Source organism: Phoca vitulina, unplaced genomic scaffold (assembly GCF_004348235.1).
Source record: "Phoca vitulina isolate PV1807 unplaced genomic scaffold, GSC_HSeal_1.0 scaffold1, whole genome shotgun sequence".
NCBI classification, from domain to species: domain Eukaryota; kingdom Metazoa; phylum Chordata; class Mammalia; order Carnivora; family Phocidae; genus Phoca; species Phoca vitulina.
The window spans coordinates 38,895,212-38,919,109 of record NW_022589704.1 but is presented as its reverse complement, the minus strand read 5'-3'; the positions used below and the strand labels follow the sequence as shown (position 1 = coordinate 38,919,109).

The 23,898-nt window shown below is 38.0% G+C and overlaps 1 protein-coding gene across 1 annotated transcript in view; it reads right to left on the bottom strand.

Moving 5' to 3' along the window:
- The window catches only part of DNAH7 (dynein axonemal heavy chain 7), a 260,029-nt gene that overhangs the window by 1,154 nt on the left and 234,977 nt on the right, over window positions 1–23,898 (bottom strand). Inside the window, exons 60-64 of the mRNA XM_032405789.1 lie at window positions 22,532–22,669; window positions 12,752–12,982; window positions 9,083–9,235; window positions 7,304–7,481; window positions 3,245–3,348 (exon numbers count right to left, since the gene is read on the bottom strand). Coding sequence (XP_032261680.1) covers window positions 3,245–3,348; window positions 7,304–7,481; window positions 9,083–9,235; window positions 12,752–12,982; window positions 22,532–22,669 — 804 coding nt within the window. The remainder of the gene's footprint in view (window positions 1–3,244; window positions 3,349–7,303; window positions 7,482–9,082; window positions 9,236–12,751; window positions 12,983–22,531; window positions 22,670–23,898) is intronic.

Below are 23,898 nucleotides of genomic sequence, written 5' to 3'. Positions count from 1 at the left end.
TTGGTATGCTTCCATATCTTGACTGTTGTTTCCGTTTATCTTACCCAGTAATGGAATTACTGGATCATACGGTATTTATTTCTATTTTTAATTTTTTGAGGAACCTCCATGCTGTTTTCCACAGTGGCTGCACTAGTTTGCATTTCCACCAGCAGTGCACAAGGGTTCCTTTTTCTCCACTTGTCTTTTTAATTCTATCAATTCTGGCAGGTGTCAGGTGGTAACTCATTGCGGTTTTCATTTGCATTTCCCCGATGATTAGTGATGAAGAGCATCATTTCATGTTTCTGTTTACCATCTGTAGCTGGTCTTTGGAAAACTGTCTATTCAGGTCTTCTGCCCATTTTTTAATTAATTGTTTTTTTGCTCTTGAGTTATATGTTTTTTATGTATTTTGGATATTAACCCCTTATTGGATAGAATCATTTGCAAATATCTTCCCCCATTCAGTAGATTGCCTTTTTCTTTTGTTAATGGTTTCCTTCACTATGCAAAAGCTTTTTATTTTAATGTAGTCCCAGTAGCTTATTTTTGCTTCCCTTGCCTTAGGTGACCTATCTAGAAAAAATGTTGCTAAAGCCAATGCCGAGGAGATTACTGCCTATGTTTTCTTCTATTTTATGGTTTCAGGTCCCATATTTTGGTCTTTAATCCATTTTGAATTTATTTTTGTGTATGGTGTAAGAAAATGGTCCAGTTTCATTCTTTTGCATGTAGCTGTCCCATTTTCCCAGCACCTTTTGCTGAAGAGACTGTCTTTTCCCCCATTGTATATTCTTGCCTCCTTCACTGTAGATTAATTAGTCATATAAGTATGGGATTATATCTGCATTGATCTGTGTGTCTGTTTTTGTGCCAGTACCATACTATTTGGATTAGGTGGCTTTGTAGGATATCTTACAATCTGAAATTGTGATGTCTTCAGCTTTGTTCTTTTTTCTCAAGATTGCTTTGGCTATTCGGGGTGTTTTATGGTTCCATACAAATTTTGGTATTCTAGTTTTGTGAACAATGCTGTTGGTATTTTGATGGGGATTGCATAAAATCCATAGATTGCTTTGGGTAGTATGGACATTTTAACTACTAATTCTTCTGACCCATAAGCATGGAATGGCTTTCCATTTGTGTTGTTTTCAATTTCACAGTATAGGTCCTTCACTTACTTGGGTAAGTTTATTCGTAGGCATTTTGCTCAGAACTTTTTTTAGTGCTCTAAGTGTGCTCAGAACTATTTTCAGAGCCAACTAAATGAGAAAAAATAATTATTTTCACCTCTCAAGAAACATGTTATCCATGTATTTTTCACCTCTTCACCATACTTACCTGGGGATGACTTGACTGTTTAACAACAACAAAATCATAAAGGGAACCACTACCATTGATAATCATGTCACCATATTAATTTAATAAAGGCAAATCTCAAAAAAAATCTGAAAGGATTTTGTCAGTGATTCTAGAACTTAGATCACCTTGCCATTTTAGGTGACTATTTTAAAGGAGCTATTACATACACTGTGCTGTTTAAATACCCACTTTATTTTTAGAAAGTCATTAGCCAAGTTCCTAAAATATTAAGCACTGTTAAACCTAACCTAACCAATCGCCCCCCCCCCAAAAAAATGATGTGGGGCAAGTTGATCTCTGAATTTAAGAGTAAAGAACAAACTACGGTCATAAAGATAAAATAGTGTTTTGTTTTAAAATCTAATTGAATTCCTTTTTCCACTACAGTAGCAGCAATCCTCGAGGGGATAATGGCTTGATAGCCCCACTGTTGAGAGCCCTCTTTTAGGTTTCTCAGGTCAAAATAAATTGTATGAATGTGTTAATAGGGATGCTAGTCTATGTTTCTTCCACATTATTGTGGAATCCATAAAGCAGTTTTTCGGATACAGTTAAATACAAGGACTCAACAACACTTAAGGTGAGTATATTTCACTTTAGCCAAGAACGCATTTTCTTAATGAGAATTTTTCTAAGTGACTTACTTATTCAAGAGAATCATCCACTTATAAATCCCTTTGTATTCATTGCAAACTACCTTAAAAGACTTTCCATGTAATAGAAGAAAAATTCTAATCAGCTCCTGAAATTGTAAACGTTTGCCCTGTGACTTTGAATTTGGGTTTCCTATTTAAAACTCTCTGTCCATACATAGTATCTTAGCATATAGGGCAGGTTTTGTGGAATTGGCTGTTAGCTGATCCCTCACTGAACCTGTTAGGATTTTTGCCTAAGCTGCTCCCAGTGTCCCACAAACAATACAGGTAAATCTACAGCCTATATTTTATCACACCATCCCAGACAGGCCTTTCCAAGTGTGCGAAAATCTATCTAGGCATTTTCTCATGATGCAGTAACAGATGGAAACAATATCTTCCATAGCTTAGGTGGCCCATGCTGAAGATAGGTTCCTAGCAAACAAACATTTTTATGTGGATGGTTTTCATATAGTAATCTTTTAGTCTACAAGTATTTTTAGGTCAAGGTATATGTAAGAAATACAAATATCTATGTATATATGCGTATGTGAATACATATATACAGTCAATCCTCATTCTTCCTGGATTCTGTATTTGCAAATCTGCTTATCACTGAAATTTATTCATCATCCTAAAACCAATACTCTGTTTTATGATCATTCACAGGCATGCTCAGAGCCTCAAAAAATGTGAGCCACCAAACAAGTACGTTCCCAGCTGAGGTTGAACCTGGTGACATTCTGTTTTTCGATTTCACCTCTCGTAAATGGAAACAAGTTTCCTTGATAGGTTATTTAAAAGGAGTTTTTTGCATTTTTTTGTTTGCTTGTTTGTTTTAGTGATTTCCCTGTTTAAAATGGCCCTTAAATGTAGTGCTCTGGTGCTATCTAGTGTTCTGAGTGCAAGAAGGCTGAGATGGGCCTTACGGAGGAAATACTATAAGGTTCATCCGGGCATGAGTTACAGTGCTGTTGTCCATGAGTTCAATGTTAATGAATCAAAAGTATATATTAAATATGGCATTTTTAAACAAACACAAAACGAGTTTATGTCTTGATCGGTTAACAAAAATGTGAACAGAGGATCGTAGAAACTTAACCTTGTATTTCTACTAGGAGCTGTGGTTCAGCATTCACTAATTCAGTGCTGGCAGGAACTTTATAAAACATAATTACCGTGAATGGGAATGACTGTGTGTGGGGGGGTGTGTGTGTATAAAAATAGCATCCCCCTGCCCCTGTATTGGTATATTAAATACTAACCACAGGCACTGTATCATAAAGAATTTTGGGATGTGATTCTGCAAGTTTCTTGATCTTTCTATTCCAGGAAGCTCCATCCAAAAATAATCCATGAATGAAAACACCTAAATATAAAAGAAGCAGGTTAATACACCTGTTTAAATATGCATATTGATTAAGTTCTGAATCTGAAATTCCTATAAGTGAGTGCTCTGCAGAGGATACTAGGTCAGCAGCCTAAGCCTTGTTCTAAAATAAAAGCAATATTCTGAATGCTTCATCTTAACATCCATATTCTAAGAATATCTATACTTTGCCTAGTTAATTCAATAATAAGATTTAATGTGGAAAATAAAAAAAATTTTAAATTAGTCTATGGGAAATTCTCAGTCTGGGTGAACAGTATCAGATTTATATTTTTAATTGGCCAGTGATTATAATGTGAGAGGCCATGGAATCTGCAAGAAAAATTCTTAATGTAGTTGTAAGGGATCCAGTGGCTTCTAGGCAGCATGTGAAGAGAATATCCTTGCTCAGATCTCTAATATCGTGAAAGTTATTTCTCTCTTCCCCTTCTAGAATTTATTCTCACTCCCAGATGTCTCCTTAGTCTGTGTGAGAGAACACAAGGATGCACTCCCTCTGGAACGTAATGTCATACACTATCCACTGAAGAACACAAATTAGGAAATCACTGAAACTCCGATCCTTTTGTCCTTTTGTATAAAGCCTCACAAATTGAATATAGGTATATGCACATGAAAACATTTCATCGTAATGGTTGCACAGACATGAAGGGAAGCAATGTGGAACTTAGACCTAGGTCTTAGTTCCTAATTTTCTGTGTGACGTTGAGCAAGTCTTTTAACTTTAGGCCTGTTTGGTCCTCTGAGAACAACTGGAAAACTGAAAATGCCTACTTTGTCTACCTTGTAGAGTTGTTAGAGTCAAATCAGCTAATATCGCCAAAAGCGCTTCGTAAAGTTGTATATAAAAATCCACATGGGCTGTGCTGTCCAATAGGACTTTGTGTGATGATTGATAGAAATATTCTATATCTGTACTTTCTAATATGGTAGCCACTGGCTATTCAAGACCTGAAACATGGCTAGTGTGACTGAGGGACTTTAATTACAATTTAATTTTAAAAGCCACATGTGGATAATCCAGTGATGGATGTTGAGGGGGAGGAAGACTTTCTCCTCTCTAGGTTTTAACTGATGGAAAGAATAGTTGGAATAAAGTATCAGTTTTATTAACGGGCAAAGCACTTGTCCAGTAACTTTTCAAGTATTACTCTGGTAAAGCTAAATTGCAAAATGCACCTTGAGCCTGGAGCAATGTTGGGGATAGACCTGCCTGAGGGAGAGAGGATGGTCTGTAACCACATCCTACATGCTAATCTTTCCAGCCAGATCCAAGGCCTGCAGGGCAGCCACAGTAATAGATGGGAACAGGGAAACAGAAGACTACAGAGAGGTCCAGAGAGCCGTTTAATACCCTGCCCCACTGACTTGTAAGCATGGCCCAGTAAATCTCTGATTCTAACCAATTAGATTATCTATTCCTCACTTGGGGAAGAAAGATAATGTCAGAAAAAGTGAACAGTTCATTTCAACACCTAAGAAAAGTGGCAATAAGGATAAAATTAACTCCAACCCAGCAACAATTTTATAGGAAATGTGATGGGGATATACAAACACGTTACTCTTTCCTATGTATTTCCCATACGGACCATAGGGAAGACACAAGATCTAAAAGGATAGGTAGATGTTAACTGGGTCCTGGTTCAGAACCGCTCCTACTCTAGCCAGACCTTTGCTATCTAGGATGTGGTCGGCATACAGTGTCAGCTAGGGCTTCTTCAGCTCCTCTCTTCACCATTTTCTGCCTCCTTGCTGTGTAATGCCCTTCACTGGGGACTCTGAGTTCCCCATTAGTACTAATAATTCAGATAAGAGGAATCTTAGCAAGTACAGCTAGAATGTATGATTCCAAATCTATGCAGATTTACAGTGGCATGGTGGCCACTTTACAAGTCACTTTTAAGAGTGACTTTTTTCATTAAGTTTAATTTAATCTTAGGTAAATAAGGTTGACTTCTTTGTGAACCCCAGAACCCAGAAACAGGCAACACACTAAAGTGTGTATGAAAGAGACAGGCTGATGGAATGGTAGAGATAAACTGCGGGGGGGAAAAATAGTCTAGGTCAAGCTTTTCCCAGGTGTGATCTGGGTTCCTCCCGTGAGGGTCCCATAAGAAAGGTGTTCCTTGGGAAAAGTCCATTGCTCCAAATCATTCCATGGAATCTCATTTTATTTTGATAGTTAGCTAAGTTGGAAGGAAAAAACAGGAATGACAAAAAATGCTATATTGTGGATATCTGTGTTTATTGGTGAAAATGTATGTGTGTGTCTGGGTGTGTGTGTGTGTGTGTGTGTGTACAAAACAAACATTCACAAATTAGTGACTGTCTACCAGCTATTATAAATCAAACCTTGGCTGATATTTTAGTATTCAGTGAAATGGTTTATTTAACTGATGGTTACTCTTTACTACATGATCTCAGAACACTAAATGGTCCTTATTAATCCTTAAATTGTACTTGATATCTGTTCCACTATTTTCCAGATAATTTTGGATTTTAATATATTTAGATCTTGAATAAGAGCAGTTGTGGGTTAAATTAGTAAATCACTGTAAAAAGAAATACCAATGACCTTGTACCATGTCTAAGTTCAGTGTATAATGATTGGCAATTCAGTAGTTTTATCTTAAATATTAACTAGTTTATAAAACTTCAGGCAATGCTCTTAGTAATTCTATTTTTTACTGAGTTCAAAAACCTATAACTCTGAGGGACCTCAATACTACCTAGCCTTCAATCAAAATGCCATCTTCCCTGCCTTTTATCATAATGATATAAGAATTTAGAAAAAAAAAATCTTGCAATACTTAAGAATCAACCATAGCTTCTTCAAGAAACTTTCCTTGAGAAATGTGATAATATTTTCAAACTTGTACTTCTATAAAAATACTCAGCAGGCCTTAGAGAAAGCAGCTAGTGAAGCGTAAGAGTCAGATCGCCTGGGGTTTGGCCAACTCTTCCCATTGTTGGCTGAGAGACCTTGGGCAAGTTAGTTAACTTTCCTGAGCCTTAGTTTCCACCTGTGTATAATGGGAGTATTCTGGAACCCAAAAGTGATACAGAGCAACTGCATACCCCTCCTCTGATTTTCTTTTACCCAACTTAATTGGAACCAAATTATTTATCCTTCTTGGTATATTGCTAATCTATATTTTGACTTTTATTAGGGTGGGGGAATATCTATTTATTGATATCTTTTACAACATGTATTATAGTGAGCTGTACACAGAATGTATTATTTTAAAGGCTGATATAATTGAAGGAACAATAAACTAAACACCTTAGTAGAAGGTTGTTACATGCCCTTCAGGCATTCAACAATATGCCCATTCTGAGTGTGTTAGGAATAAAAATATAAGAAAAGAGCAACAGTCCCAGGATTAAGTCCTTGGACACTCCAATTTTTAGAGGAGGAAAAGCTAGCAAAGAAGCATGAATGTATCCAGTGAGAGAATCAGGAGAAACAAAGGGAGAAGGATGTCTCTAGGAGAGTGATGTCAACTGGTAGGAAGTGCTAAGAGTTTAAGATGAAGACTGAATTCATGGGATTTGTCAATACGGAAGTCATTACTAACTCTGAAGAGAAGAACATCAGTTTATTGGAGAGGATGAGAGGTAGATGGCAACTGGGAAGTGAGAACCTGGAGAGGGCATGTAAAGACAATTCTTTGGAGACATTTGCTATAAAAGAGAGAGACATGGGACAGTAGCTGAGGGGATGTGGATATTAAGATGTTGGAATTCTTTGTTGATTTGTTTTTAAGATGACAGATTGTAAAGTATATTGCATGTTGATAGGAATTTCTTGTCTCAACTATTTGAGAGTAACATACATGATGATTAAAATTTTAACAGTTGAGCAAAGTAAGCAAGAATGTCATGTCTGTTCAGTACCTAGATATAAGCCAACTCATTCTGTCACTGCACTTACCATCTTCTGGAGCATGCTTATACTCTTTGTCTTCCATCACTTCATAGTCAAACCCAAGAAGATCAATGGGGATGGTGTATTTCCTGGCGTAGTTCTGCTGGGCACCAGTCAGGAAGGCTTGTGTGAAGAAGAAGCCAGAAAGCCAGAAGACTGGAGGAGGGCCAACTTCATACCATTGCTGTGGTGTCAAAGCACATGTGTTCTAAGGCTAGAACTTTCAACTTTGATTTCAACACTGCTTAATAAAATTTACCCCCAAAGACTCCCCCTATTATCTTTTAGGTAGACTAATAAATGAGCTAACACTTCGAGGAATAAAAAGCTATACTGTCAAGGTTTTAAAAAGCTACTTATTCAGTGTTTGTTCTGACTTCAATTTCATATCCATTGCACCAGCTAGGGTACCACAATGTGGGTTAATGCAGAAGTAAATGTCTTTATACATGCCCAATGATTCCTTCCAAAAAGCTCCATACAATAATGAAGATCAATATATGTTGTTGCACAATATATCATGTTACATAGTTGAATAGAATAGATCCCTATAATATCTGGTAATATTTTTCCCATTTTTTTCTCTCTAGTCATTAGTGCCCAGTAGAATATTCCTTTAGAAGTTTTCCCACCTACTTTACCAAAATACAATGAAATCCAACATATGGAAATACAATATTACACAAAGAACTTCCAAAAGAAACAGTAGTGAGATCTTAAGATTTTTATAAATATCAAGATACCTAAATAATTCTGTTTATATCATACCTTAATAAGCTAATTGAGTACTGACTTTAAATAGTAAATTATAGAAGTCAAATGAATTTGAAGAACTTTTCCCTGTTAGAGTCCAAGGTAGAACCTTCATCTTTCAAGAACAATCTCATTTCTTAAGTATCAACTCTAGTATAACAGAAGTCCTGTGTTATGGAAGGGAAGTTGAGTCATTTTATCCCTGCAGAAATTTTCTCACAGGCAGTTTTTCACATAAGTCACAGGCAGTTTTTGATGCATTATGAACAGTATCTAGGAAATTAATACTTGTAATGAATATAATTAATAACATAGTTAAGCATCAGTATTGCCAGATAATTAGGAGACCGGCTTCTGCTCACTCAACATTTCCAAGACAATTAGCCATTGAGATTATTACTGTCTTGGGCTGAACCAGCAGCCTAGTGACTTCATGATCTGGAAGAGTGCTAGACAAGGAAGAGATAGTTTGCCTGGCTTTCTAAGGTGCTGTGCTCTAGGAATCTATTTTAATGCTTAGTATTTAATGGAAAAATCAACATAGCCAGTTGTTTTCTCTCTTCAAGCATCACTGGCTTGAGTGTGTAAGTTTACTAAATATGAACACCTGTTCCTAAAGGAGCTTTCAGAGATTCTATTTCCAATACTAGTATTTTGAAAGTTTAGTGTAACAGTTACATAAATTATATGCAATACTGAGTAGTGGTCATACGTGCCTGGCATGCACAGAAAAACTAGAGAGTAATATCACATTAGGCATCCTGATAAATAAAATGAAATAGGGGCGCCTGGGTGGCTCAGTTGGTTAAGCCACTGCCTTCGGCTCAGGTTATGATCCTGGAGTCCCGGGATCGAGTCCCACATCAGGCTCCCTGCTCAGCAGGGAGTCTGCTTCTCCCTCTGACCCTCCTCCCTCTCATGCTCTCTGTCTCTCATTCTCTCTCTCGCAAATAAATAAAAATCTTAAAAAAAAAAAAAATAAAATGAAATGAAATAAAAAGAAACAATATATGATCATTTAGATGAACTCACCTGCAAGAATTTTAGTCTTGAAAGGAAGTCATTCACATAGCTCCCAAGTGGTTTAAGGCTTGGGTATGATTTACCCATCCACATTCCTGGAATTTTGACATTCAGAATGCTGCTAACCACTTCTTCAAGATCTGTAGACATCACCACAAGCCCCTGAAACACATTTAACCTTTGGTTAACATGATAATACTGATTTTGGACAATCCTCTCTTAAATACCCTTTTCATAATTATCCTTTAAGATGGTGATAAAGCTGAGTCATATAGCAAAAACAGAAAAGATACGTTCTTTTGCTGCCAGTAAGTCATGGAGTCATTGAATTATTCCTTACAAAACATTGACAATTTTACTTTTAATCAAATTTTTGTGGAAAATTTTCTTATTGAGGTGTAATTGACATATAACATCGTACAGTTGACCCTTGAACAAATGGGTTTGAACTGCATGGGTCCATGTGGATTTTTTTCAATAAATACATTGAAATTTTTGAGATTTGTAACTATTTGAAGAAACTCATGGATGAACCAAGTAACCTAGAAATACTGAAAATTTTCAGAAAAAGGTAAGAATACAGTACATAATACATAAAACATACAAATTATGTGTTGACTGTTTATGTTATGGACAAGGCTTCTAGTCATCAGTAGGCTATTAGTAGTTAAGGTTTTGAGAAGTCGGGAGTTACATGTGGATTTTTGACTACATGGGGGTCAGCACCCCTAACCCCCATGTTGTTCAAGTATCAACTGTATTAGTTTCATATATACAACTTAATATTTGGATATATTGCAAAATGGTCACAATAGTCGGGGTAACATCTGTCACCATACATAGTTACAATATTTTTCTTGTGATGAGAACTTTTAAGATTCACTCTCAACAACTTCCAAATTTGCAATACAGTATTATTAACTATAGTCATTATGCTGTACATTGCACCCCCCATGGCTTTTATTTTATAACTGGAAGTTTGTGCCTTTTGACCTCCTTCACCCGTTTGCCCACCATGGAAAATCTTAATACTTAGCTACTCACTAGCTATTTAATCACAGCCTAATTTTGACTTAGTTTACTGCTCTATTAAATAGAAAACTAATACATCTCTGTCCTGCCTTCTTAAAAGAATAGTGATGATTTTAAAATTAGAAAAATTATATGAAGCCCTTTGAAAAAAAATTTTTTTTAAAGATTTTATTTATTTATTTGACAGAGAGAGACACAGCGAGAGAGGGAACACAAGCAGGGGGAGTGGGAGAGGGAGAAGCAGGCTTCCCGCAGAGCAGGGAGCCCGATGTGGGGCTCGATCCCAGGACCCTGGGATCATGACCTGAGCCGAAGGCAGACGCTTAACGACTGAGCCACCCAGGCGCCCCTGAAGCCCTTTGAAAATTTAAAATAGTCTCAGTTCCACTTATGAAGTCTAATTGATCTTATCCCATTTTGTTATTTATTTAAGTAAACTCTATGCCCAACATGGGGCTCAAAATCACAACCCTGAGATCAAGAGTTGCATGCTCTACCAGCTGAGCCAGCCAGGTGCCCCAATCTTATCCCATTTTGAATCACTGGTGGACAGATGTTAAAACTTTGAGGCCTTTGAAAATTACTGCCTCATTGATCTTACAGTTGGGCTAGTTGGCATCATCATTTCTCTTTTCTTTATAGTTGACAATATTATTCCAACTAACATATGGAGAAGATTTTAGAGTAAATTTAATGGGTTCAACACCCACATTTCCTTTGCCTCCTTTCCCAAACCCACTAAAAACAACAGTAAGAGAATTTATGTTTTAAGGGCATAAGCTTACCAGTGCAGAAAAAATAGGGAAAGGCAAAATGACAACACAATTTTGAGCGCTAGAAAGCATTTGGACTGTTGGCAGATGATGTTGAAGCCAGGCGATAACCTGATCCTAATCTAGCAGAGGAGAAAGCTAAGCAGCAACTAGATATCACTGCAGAATACCCAAAAGTATTTGGAATTGACAGCCCTAGGTGAAAGTGAGGAGCGGAAGATGGTGCTAATTGAAAAGGGTTATTGAAATTGGGTTTCAAAAACAGATTTCTAGGACTTCTCCCATAAATCTGCACATCACCTACTTTGAATGAAAACTGGAAGGGAAAATTAAGAAATCCCTGGAAGGATGCCAGGTTCAGTTGGGGTCAGATTACCATCCTGAAGTCAGGAATTAAGTGAATGAATGTACATCGGATGCTGAGGCCTCTTTCCCCTTTTCCCCAGAATGCTGGAAGCCAGGCCTTTCTCTTCCAGGAAGGATACAGGAAGAACCAGGTCAAGGAGAAATACATGGTCCTGAATGCTTCTTAGCCAAACATCCCAGCCAGATGACACTACAACCAGCCTAGTAGATGCCTTTTTCAATAATAGCTCCTATTCAACCACTTTTCTCCTCCTCCAATGCTACTATAAGAAACAAGCTCAGCTGGACTACTTTAATAGCGTAATTGCTCCCTGCCGGCTCTCTTGCTCCCCTACAGTCCTTCCTGCAGTGGTCAGAGTGAACTTTCAAAAAATGTAAAACAGATCATTTCACTTCATTGCTTAAAATGCTCTGAAGACTTCCCCTTACTTTTACACTTTTGAACAAAATTCATGATCTTAACCATGGCCAACAAGTCCACTATGAGTCTGTGGCTTCTCTCTGTCCTACCATTTCCCTCATGCCATGCTCACTCCACTCCAGCCACAAGACCCTTCCCTACTGGGTTTCCAGACCAGGCCAAGCTTGTTCTTCTCATGTTCTTTGCACTTGCTATATCCTTTGCCCAAATGTTCCGTGGTTTGCCTTTAAGTGCAGGCCTCTGCTCAAGAGTCAGCTCCTCAGAGTTGTCTGACACAAAATGACTGAAAGAGTTTCCCACTCATCACTCTCTACCCTCTGATCCTTTATTTTTTTTCCATGGAATTTAACGTTTATCAAAATTGTATCTTTATTTTTAAATTTTTGTCTCCTTTATTAAAACTTCAGCTCTATGGGGGCGCCAGGTGGCTCAGTCGGTTAAACGTCCGGCTCTTTATTTCAGCTCAGGTCATGATCTCAAGGTCGGGAGACTGAGCCCAGCGTCCAGCTCTGCACTAGGTGTAGAGTCTGCTTGGGATTCTCTCCCTCTCTCTCTCAAAAATAAAATAAAATTAAAGATTGGTTATTTATTTTTAAAAAATGGTGGGGGGAGCACCTGGGTGGCACAGTGGTTAAATGTTTGACTCCTTGTTTCAGCTCAGATCATTGTCTCAGTGGCTTGAGATGAAGCCCCCAAGTCAGGCTCAGCGCGGAGTCTGCTTAAGTTTCTCTCTCCCTCTCCCTCTGCTCCCCCTCCCTGCTCTCTTTCTCTCTCTCTCAAATAAATAAATCTTTAAAACTTAAGCTCTATGAAGGCAAAGGTTTGGTTTTTCTAACTCCTTTGTGTTTTCTTAGCATGTATCCTATCTAGCAAACCATGCTATCTAACATACTCCATACTTCCTTACCCACTTACTAACTGTAATCCCCAGAATCCTATATGTTCTTCAAGGGCAGGGATTTTGCTTCTATCCCCAGAATGAAGAACAAAGAGCGCTTGCACACAATCTCCCCTCAATAAGTATTTGCTGAGTAAAATGAATGATAAGTTATTGCAATAATTTTTCTTTGGTATATCTCCCCTTACCTTGATTGCTTTTTGAATGTTAATGCATGATTCCCTGATGGTCTGCAACAACTTATTGAACCGTCCCATCTCTTGGACAAGCACAGTGTTCATGCTCTGAGTGTAAGTTGTTGGGTACCTCCTCATTGCTGCCTCAACATCAAAGTTGTTGGGAAGTTTGCCCAAGATGTCACCAGCAACCTCATCTACTACTTCATCTGATGATTTTGCACCAGCATCTGCTGAACGAGACTGTAAAGAATTCAAACTAAAAATCAGAAATCCTCATAAAGGTGTAGGAATTGCTGAATAGGAAAACTCCTAAGGTAAATTTTATAAGAATGAGTACTATTCTGCTATTTTACCAATGATTCTTCTCCACACAAGATTGATTGAAGTGATAAAAACAGGCACAGGGTGGGGATTCAGGAGAAAACCAGTGTTACGGGGGAGGAAGAGGGCATGGACAGTTGTTCACAGGCAAAAGAGGGTCTGGAGCAAGAAAATGAGCCGCACACTGGGGTGCCTGGGTAGAGGGGGAGTGGATGCTGTGGAGAGAGGGAGAAAAAGCATTTATGTTGGTGGGATGGCTGAGGAACAATGAACATTAACACCCAGGAGAAGGAAATTTGATCTTGCTTTGAGAAAGCTTGCCACGAAATATATTTGCCAATAACTCTGGTACCTACTGGTTGCCAAAAGCAGAGATATAGTTTTGTCCTTGAACCAGAAGGGCAAAGAAAATAAGCTCGTCTCCTCTAAGCAGTTGGAAGAGTTATGGAGAAAGGCAGACTTTAGTGATTCACATTGAAACAAAGGAAGGGGAATTTCATTTCAATTTTTATTTTTTATGTTTATAGTGGCAGGGTGTAAATGAATCTATATTTTTTGGGAAAACCATTTAAATCCTCACAATAAATGAATGTGTGTGTGTGCATGCACTTGCGCATGCATGTTGAGAGAAAACAAACACAATTAGAATATAAATGAACATATCTCATATTTTTCCAGCCCTAGGAAATTATATTTAGCCTTATTTCAGATTTTGTATTTCCTGGTTTCTTTACTGGCACTTAGGCATAAACACAGGAGCTCTGCAAAAGTAACACTCCCAATGCTTGTTCTAATTTTTTTTCTGTTCTGTTTTTTAAAGATATTTTAAATACATAATATAAAAGTTTTGTCATTGTTAACTTGCTCCCCAAACTCTGCTGTTCTGGTCTCTTTGCCTCTGAATTGTGGTAAACCCAATGTAGAATCACTGAACTACTGCCTACCCATTAGCATAATTGTACTTACCAATCTGAGGTTGAGGATATTGAAAGAGGTTGTTTAATTACATACTGAGAAGATACCCCATGTGTATTTAGACTTATTTGTTTGTTCTGAGTCATTTTCTGTTGGAATGAACCCATTGTTGTATGTATTCTGTAATGTGGTATACCCCATCAACCTTAAATAAAGCCAAAAGCCACTCTAAATGTCCTGTTGTCACACCCCAGTGTATCACGTGTCTAATACTCCTAAAGATCTACTTATTCATGTCTGTGCATATGCTTTTGAACTCAAGCAGGAACTGATTTTAGTGGAATTAACATATGTAAAAATGGACGTACCAAATAGTCTTCCTCCTTTCTTATTAGAAAATGTCATCTGACAGTAGACCAGAGCTAGGAGTACCATGGACTCTTCCATCAAGGATAGCACACCATTTGATCCTCCTAATCCCGTTCTTTTAACTGCTCCTCCCCCCACCCCAATCATCTCTTGTTATCTGGATTCTTTAGAATCCAGAAAGAGTTTAGCGTTATGATTCAGAACACAGATTCTGGAGCCAAACTAGTGGGAGTCAGACTGCTTGGCTTTGAGTCCTGGCTTGAAATTGTACTAGCTGACCTTAAGCAAACTACCTAATCATCTGTGTCTGTTTTCTAGCTGTAAAGGTGGGAATAATTAGCCCTTAGTTCAGAGGACTGAGGTAATGCATTACACTGTTTTACACGAAGCACTTAGAACAGTGTTAGCATACAGTCAGTACTATGTAAGTATTAACTATTATCATTATTACTCTGAGATTCCATCAAAGTAAAAAGATCAGCTAGAATTCAGTTCATGGGATGATTCACTGGACCAAATAAACATTCTTATTAAAATTTTACTCACTAAGGGAACTCTTACCATTTGGATTAATCTGCTTTCAAAAATGAAAGAAACAAACAACTGAACATTATCTGCTAAAGGGACAGCACAAGAGAAGATCTCTTAATAGAAGAGCAAGATTAAATATTTTTTATTCAAATATACTGACTCGTGCCCATGGCATGCTGAATTCTAATGCCTTAGATTACTCTCTGACATGCGCTTACATTCATGCTCTCATAAGTGGAGCTGCATGTTTACAAAGTGCCAACTGTATTTTTCTCCTCAACCTTTTTGTACATTTTATATTTACTACTGCAATTCTTTAAATATTATGTAATCTGATAAAATACTGATGTGAAAGAAACTTTCTATGTAAACTAGGTTAAATATTCTGGAATATTTGAAAAACATAAGTCATTTTATAAGCTGCTGTTGAATTAGTAAGAGACTAGAAAACAGGCAAAATTTTAGACTGGATTCTGACATCAAACCTCTTCCCAAGTATCTTTGATATTCTTCCACTTTTAAGGAATTAAAAGGGGACATAAGATATAATGCACTTGCTGGGAGAGAACGTTCCCCTTCCTGGAGTACTTTTGGAAGAGGGTATATTGCCTCTCCAAGGACAAGAGACCCGCCGCGTGCCATTGAGTTGGTCATTCATCAGCAAGGGACAGAAGCCCGCACAGAGGACAGATAACCTGTCCGCTGCTTTTCGCTGTCCTTCAGTATAAACTCCAAGTACCTGTGCAACTGTGCAACTGCCTTTCTGGGACAAAGCAGCACCAGACACAGCATGGTGAGGCTCTCCTCTGGAGGAGGGGAGAGGGTCCACACCATGCAGGGTCCTTTAAAATCTGGAGTTGTGATTCCCAGCTGCACGCCAGAGATAAAACACTGTGCCGCTGGGGGTACGGATGGCCTGGGCACAGACAGGTTGAGGGAGGGGGTTTAACAGAAGTCTGGGACACAAGAGGGGAGACTGTTCACTTTTCTGCGAGGGCTTCCTGAACAGCAGCAGGCTGAGCTCCCCTCCCTGCAGAGGAGAGAGCAGGGTGATGCCATTTCCCCCCTGCCCCCCAAACCACCAGTGAACAGTTGGACTTCAGTGTGCAATACAGCACCCGCAGTGGAGGCTAGAGCTGCTTACACCAAACCCCGCCCCCTGCACCCTGCAGGTGCATCTTTACCCTGGAAGGTCTGACTGTGAGCCAGGGCAGCAGGCCTCTACCCCAGAGGAATAACACAAGCCCCCTGCATGTACCAAGTCAACTGATCACAGAGTGCTCCAAAGGGTCAGCTTCAGTTCTGGTAGAAATAGATTTTATTTACTTATTTATTTAAGAGAGAGAGAGAGAGCATGCATGCACACAAGAGGGGATGAAACAGAGGGGAAGGGAGAAGGAAGAGGAAAGAATCTCAAGTAGACTCTCCACTGAGCGCGGACTCAACTTGGGGCGATCTCATGACCCTGAAGTCATGACCAGCACCAAAACCAAGAGTCAGATTCTTAACTGACTAAGCCACCCAGGAGTCACTGTTCTAGTGGAAATAGAACCAGGCTTTCTTGCTCTTTTTTTTTTTCCCCTTTGGAAACAGGCTTATAGGTTATTGTTTGTTTTTTCATTTCCTTTTCTCTTTCTTTGGATCAGGCTTCCTTTTTTCTTTTTCTTTGGAAAACTATCTTATAGTTTTTTGTTTGTTTCTTTGGAGGTTTTTTTTTTTGGTCCCTTTTCCTTTTTTTTCAGATCAGGCTTTTTGTTTGTTTGTTTAAATCAGGCTTATTTTAACAAATCAAAGCACACCTAGTTAAAGGCCTAAACACTCCCACTGCAAGCAAGGAGGAACTCTGCACAAGACTGACCTGCGGGAAAGAGCCGCCACAACACAAGAGCAGAGTGCAAACAGCATACACCAGAGACACTTCCTGAAGCACCAGGCCCTGGACAGTGTGTGACTCTTTCTTAATATAGTCTTACTCTCAATAAGTAAGTAATTAATAACAAACATAACAAGCTTTCAAATACCCAAAGACAGAAACCTAGACATAATAACAACAAGATGGGGGAATTCTCCCCTAAAGAAAGATCAAGAAGAAATCACATACCAGGGATTTGCTCAAACAAATATAAGCAATGTATCTGAACAAGAATTTAGAACAACAGTCATAAGAACACTGGCTGGACTTGAAAGAAGCATGGAAGACACCAGAGAAACCCTGGTTGCAGAGACAAAAGACCTAAAAACTAGCCAGGCTGAAATAAAAAATGCTATGACTGAGATGCAAAACTGACTGTATGTAATCATAGTGATGATGGAAGAAGCAGAGGAAGAAATAGGTGATACAGAAGATAAAATTATGGAAAATAATGAAGCTGAAAAAGGGAAAAAAATCTATTAGGTCATGAATATAGACTTAGGGGACTCAGCAATTACATAAAGCACAACAATAGCCATATCATAGGAGTCCCTGAAGAAAAAGAGCAGGAAAAGGGTGCAGAAGGTTTATTTGAACAAATTATGGCTGAGAACTTCCCTAATCTGGGGAAAGAAACAGGCATTCAAGTCCAAGAGGCACAGAGAACTCCCCTCAAAATCAACAGAAACAGGTCAACAACCAGGACATATCATAGTGAAACTTGTAAAATACAAAGATAAAGAGAGACTTCTAAAAGTAGCTAGGGAAAAAATGTCCTTAACCTACAAGGGTAGACACATGAGGTTAGCAGCAGACCTGGCCACAGTAACTTAGCAGGCCAGAAGAGGATGGTATGAAATACTCAACGTGCTAAGGGGAAAAATATGCAGTCAAGAACACTTTATCCAGCAAGGCTATCATTCAGAATAGAAGGAAAGATAAAGAATTTCTCAGACAGGCAAAAACCAAAGGAGTTCATGAAGAGTAAACCAGCCCTGCAAGAAAAATTAAAGGGGCCCCTGAGTGGGAAAGAGACCAAAAGCAACAAAGACTAGAAAGGAAACAGAGACAATCTACAGGAACAGCAACTTTACAGGTAATACAATGGCATTAAATCGTATCTATCAATAATTACTCTGAATGTAAATGGACTCTATGCTCCAATCAAAAGACATAGGGTATAAGAATGACTAAGAAAACAAGACCCATTATATGCTGCTTACAAGAGACTCATTTTAGACCCAAAGACACCTGCAGATTGAAAGTGAGGGGGTGGAGGACCATTTACCATGCTAATGGTCATCAGAAGAAAGCTGGAGTAGCCATACTTATATCAGACAAACTAAATTTTAAACCAAAGACTGTAATAAGAGATGAGGAAGGGCACCATATCATAATAAAGGGGTCTATCCAACAAGAAAATCAAGCAATTGTAAATATTTATGCCCCCAACTTGGGATCACACAAATATCTAAATCAATAACAAACATAAAGAAACTCATTGATAATACAGTAATAGTAGGGAACTTTACCACCCCACTCACAGCAATGGACAGATCATCTAAGCAGAAGATCAACAAGGAAACAAGGGCTTTCAATGACACACTGGACCAGATGGACTTACCAGATATAGTCAGAACATTTCATCCTAAAGCAGCAGAATACACATTCTTCTCAAATGCACAGAGAACATTCTCCAGAATAGATCACACACTGGGTCAAAAGTCAGGCCTCAACCAGTACAAAAAGACTGAGATCACACCATGCATATTTTCAGACCACAACGTTATGAAACTTGAAGCCAATCACAAGAAAAAATTTGGAAAGACCATAAATACCTGGAGGTTAAAGAAGTATCTTACTAAACAATGAATGGGTCAGCTAGGAAATTAAAGAAGCAATAAAAAAAAAAAAGATACATGGAAGCAAAGGAAAATGAAACACAATAACCAAAAAACATCTGGGATGCAGCAAAGCAGTCCAGGAGGGAAGTATATAGCAATACAGTCCTACCTCAAGAAGCAAGAAAAATCTCAAATATACAACCTAACCTTACACCTAAAGGAGCTAGAAAAAGAATAGCAAATAAGGCCTAAAACCAGCAGAAGAATGGAAATAATGAAGATTAGAGCAGAAATAAATGGTATAGAAATTTAAAAAAGAAGAGCAGAACAGATCAACAAAACTAGGAGCTGGTTCTTTGAAAGAATTAACAAAATTGATAAACCCCTAGCCAGACTTATCAAAAAGAAAAAAGGACCCAAATAATCACAAATGAGAAAGGAGAGATCACAACCAACACTGCAGAAATACAAACACTTATAAGAGAATATTATGAGCAATTATATGCCAACAAATTGGGCAATCTGGAAGAAATGGATAAATTCCTAGAAAAATATAAACTACCAAAACTGAAGCAGAAAGAAATAGGAAATTTCAACAGACCAATAACCATCAAAGAAATTGAATTAGTAATCAAATGTCTCCCAAGAAACAAGAGTCCACGGTGGATGGCTTCCGAGGGGAATTCTACCAAACATTTAAAGAAGAGTTAACATCTATTCTTCTCAAACTGTTCCAAAAAATAGAAATGGAAGGAACACCTCCAAACTCATTCTATGAGGCCAGAATTATCTTGATTCCAAAACCAGACAGGGACCACTAAATCCACTGAAAAAGAGAATTAGAGGGGCACCTGGGTGGTTCAGTTGGTCTGAAGCATCTGACTCTTGATTTTGGCTCAAGGCATGATCTCGGGGTTGTGAGATTGAGCTGTGCGTTGGTCTCTGCACTCAGCATGGACTCTGCTTGAGAGTCTCTCCTTCTGTCCCTCCCACCCCATTTCCCCTGTCTCTCAAATAAATCTTTTTTTTTTTTTAAGGGAGAATTGCAGACCAATATCCCTGATGAACATGGATGCAAAAATTCTCAACAAAATACTAGCAAATTGAATCCAACTGCATGCTAAAACAATTGTTCACCACAATCAAGTGGGATTTATTCCTGGGTGGCAGGGTGGTTCAATATTCACAAATCAATCAATATGATACACCACATTAATAAAAGAAAAGATAAGAACCATATAATCCTCTCAACAGATGCAGAAAAAGCATTTGACAAAATACAGCATCCTCCTTGAAAAAACCTTCAAGAAAGTAGGGATAGAAGGAACAAAGCTCAACATCATAAAGGCCATATACAAAAGACCCATAGTTAATTATCATCCTCAATGGGGAAAAACTGAGAGCTTTTCCTCTAAGATCAGGAACATGACAGAGATATCCACTTCCACCACTGTTGTTCAACATAGTACTGAAAGTTTTAGCCTCAGAAATCAGGCAACAAAAAGAAAAGAAAACCAGCAAGGCAGAAGCCAAACTTTCAGTATTTGCACAGTACATGACACTCTATGTAGAAAACCCAAAAGACTGCACCAAAACTTTGCTAGAAGTGATACATGAATTCAGCAAAGTTGCAGGATATAAAATCAACATACAGAAATATGGTGCATTTCTATAATGAAGCAATAATGAAGCAGCAGAAAGAGAAGCCAAGGAATTGATCCCATTTACAATTGCACCAAAAACCATAAGATAGCTAGGAATAAACTTAACCAAAAAGGTAAAAGACTTGTACTCTGAAAACTATAGAAACTTATGAAAGAAACTGAAGGTGACACAAAGAAATGGAAAAATATTCCATTCTCATGGATTGGAAGAACAAATATTGTTAAATGTCTATACTACACAAAGCAATCTATACATTCAATGCAATCACTATCAAAATGCCACCAGCATTTTTCACAGAGCTAGAACAATTCTAAAATTTGTATGGAACCAGAAAAGATCCTGAATAGTCAAAGTAATGTTGAAAAGAAAAGCAAACTGGCAGGCATCACAATTCCAGACTTCAAGCTCTATTACAAAGCTGTAATCATCAAGACAGTATGGTACTGGCACAAAAACAGACACATGGATCAATGGAACACAATAGAGAACCCAGAAATGGACCCACAGCTATATGGTCAACTAATCTTTGACAAAGCAGGAAAGAATATCCAATGGAAAAAAGACAATTTTTCAACAAATGGTGTTGGGAAAAAATGGACAATGACATGCAGAAGAATGAAACTGAACCATTTTCTTACACCATACACAAAAATAAATTAAAAGTGGATGAAAGACCTAAATGTGAGACAGGAAACCATCAAAATCCTAAAAAACACAGGCAGCAACCTCTTTGACCTTGGCCTTAACAACTTCTTACTAGACATGTCACCTGAGGCAAGGGAAACAAAAACAAAAATGAACTGTTGGGACTTCATCAAGATAAAAAGCTCTTGCACAGTGAAGGAAACAATAAACAAAACTAAAAGGCAGTCTATGGAATGGGAGAAAATATTTGTAAATCTTGACATATCTGATAAAGAGTAGGATCCAGAATCTATAAAGAACTTATCAAACTCAATACCCAAAACCCAAATAATCCAGTCAAAAAATGAGCAGAAGACATGAACAGACATTTTTCCAAAGAAGACATACAAATTGATAACAGACACATGAAAAGACGTTCAACATCACTCATCATCAGGGAAATACAAATCAAAACCAGGATGAGATACTACCTCACACCTATCAAAATGGCTAAAATTAACAACAAAGGAAACAACAAATGTTGGCGAGGATGTGGAAAAAGGGGAACCCTCTTTCACTGTTGGTGGGAATGCAAGCTCATGCAGCCACTGTAGAAAACAGTATGGTGGTTCCTCAAAAAATTAAAAATAGAGCTACCCTATGACCCAGCAACTGCACTAAGAGGTATCTACCTAAAGTATAGAAAAGTACAGATTCAAAGGGGGCACATGCACCCTGATGTTTATAGAAGCATTATCAACAACAACAAACTATGGAAAGAGTCCAAATATCTATTGAGTGATGAATGGATAAAGAAGATGTGGTGTGCTTATAAATATATACATATATATATATGCGCGCACACACACACACACACACACACACACACACACACTGGAATATTACTCAACCATCAAAAAGAATGAAATCTTGCCATTTGCTACATTGTGGATGGAACTAGAGGGTATTATGCTAAGTGAAATAAGTCAGTCAGAGAAAGACAAAATACCATATGATTTCACTCATATGTGGAATTTATGAAACAATATGGATGAACTTAGGGGAAGGGAAGGAAAAATAAAATAAGATAAAAACAGACAAGGAGGCAAACCATAAGAGACTCTTAACTATAGAGAACAAACTAAGGGTTGCTGGAGGGCAATGGGTGGGGGGATGGGCTAGATGGGGGATGGGTATCAAGGAAGGCACTTGAGCTGAACACTGGGTGTTACATGTGAGTGATTAATCACTAAATTCTACTCCTAAAACCAATACTACACTATATGTTACCTAATCTGAATTGAAATAACTTGGAAGAAAAAAAAAGATATAATGCACTTGGACATGGTTTCTGTAAGAAAGGCAAAATGGAACTCCTAACAGATGAATGATACTCAAAGATTCTTTCCAAATCAAAAGACCGATGAAAAAAAAAAAAAAGCCAACCAAAACCATATGTTCATGTACTTAATGTTTAAATTCATATTTAAGGTATACGGGAATTTTCATCTTTTCCTTAAAATGGTTCTGCACTTGAACAGATGGCCCACGCTGCTTGGGCAGCATCCATTCCGGCCTCAGAAGCCAGTTCCTGCACCAAGCACATACCTGTGTGAGAAGAATGTTATCAAACAGCAGTTGAGTTTCCGACTGATCTTTAGTGATATCTGCATTGGCATTCATCCCAAAGATTTCCGGTGCAGGGTTCAGGGGCAGAGTCTTTGTGTATTCGATGTAGCTTTTGTGCTGCCAAGATGAATAACAAAGAGTCAGGAGGTTAGAAATCAATTATCCTGTAGAACTTTCTCTCTGAGAAGTGATAATTTTCAATACTCAAGTTATTGAGTGGATGAGCCTGTGGCATTGGACACTGAATGCTTTCATTTTCTTTCAACCTGGGCCAAAGTTAAAAAAAAAAAAAGAAGGAAACATTTAGGAAGAAAAAATAAAATGTTCCATTCAATTGAAATGGATTTGAAAATGGAGAGAGGAACATCCCAGCCATCTCATTTAGCTGGAGAAATTTTTCTGCGCCACATTTATTGATGATTGTTCTTCATTTATTGCAATAAAAATAATTTTTTTCTCTTTACTCTGATTTTTCTGTTTGCTTGTGATAAATCCACGTAATTCAGAAAAGTAAACATTACCCGAATGTTTATTACCCTGAGATAATCACCATTAACATTTATTTTTATACATATGCACATACATTTTGTACTTTCTTTACATGGACTTCTGTCAAAATTACAAACCTTTCTTCATGCTCACACAATCATACCAACACTCATATACATATATGGTGAGTGGGGGTAGGGGATTGTTCACTGATGGTTTCTCGAAATGGGTCATGTTACATATACCTGACTTCATCTTGCTTTTTTCTCGCTTGACAATTCATCACTGGAAATCCTGATACCCATGGTTCCACATGTTGACCTCCTCCACTCATTTAGTGACCTTGGCTCTGGGACTGATTTTCTCTTCATCCCTATTGACATCTGCTCTCAGCTAGCATTAATCTTAATGGACGATGCAGTTATGGTATGTGCCTCTGATGCATGTGGTCATAGTTTAACTTTCAATACGTGCCCATTTGACTTTTAGGAATAAAATGAGAACCAATTCAATTGTCCTGGCAGTTTCTGGAAGTCTACTGTGTGATCATCTGAAGGCAGATCCCACATCTTCTACTACGCAGGCCTGGAAAAAGTAGGCAGAGGGAAATGGACTCTAGGCAGGAGATGGTTCTGTAACTCTCTTCCCCTTTTTACCCGTGTGGTCTTGGGCAAGTCATTCAACTTTAGTGAACCTGCTTTCTCGTTTGTAAAAAGGACAGAATAATAATACTGATGTTAATTTGAAGCTCTAGTGAGATAATGAACTGTACTGCTTTGTAAATAAGCATGATCTAGATATTAACTATGATTGTTAATATTATTTTGTAACCCTTCTCATGTGTGTTTCCACTTTAA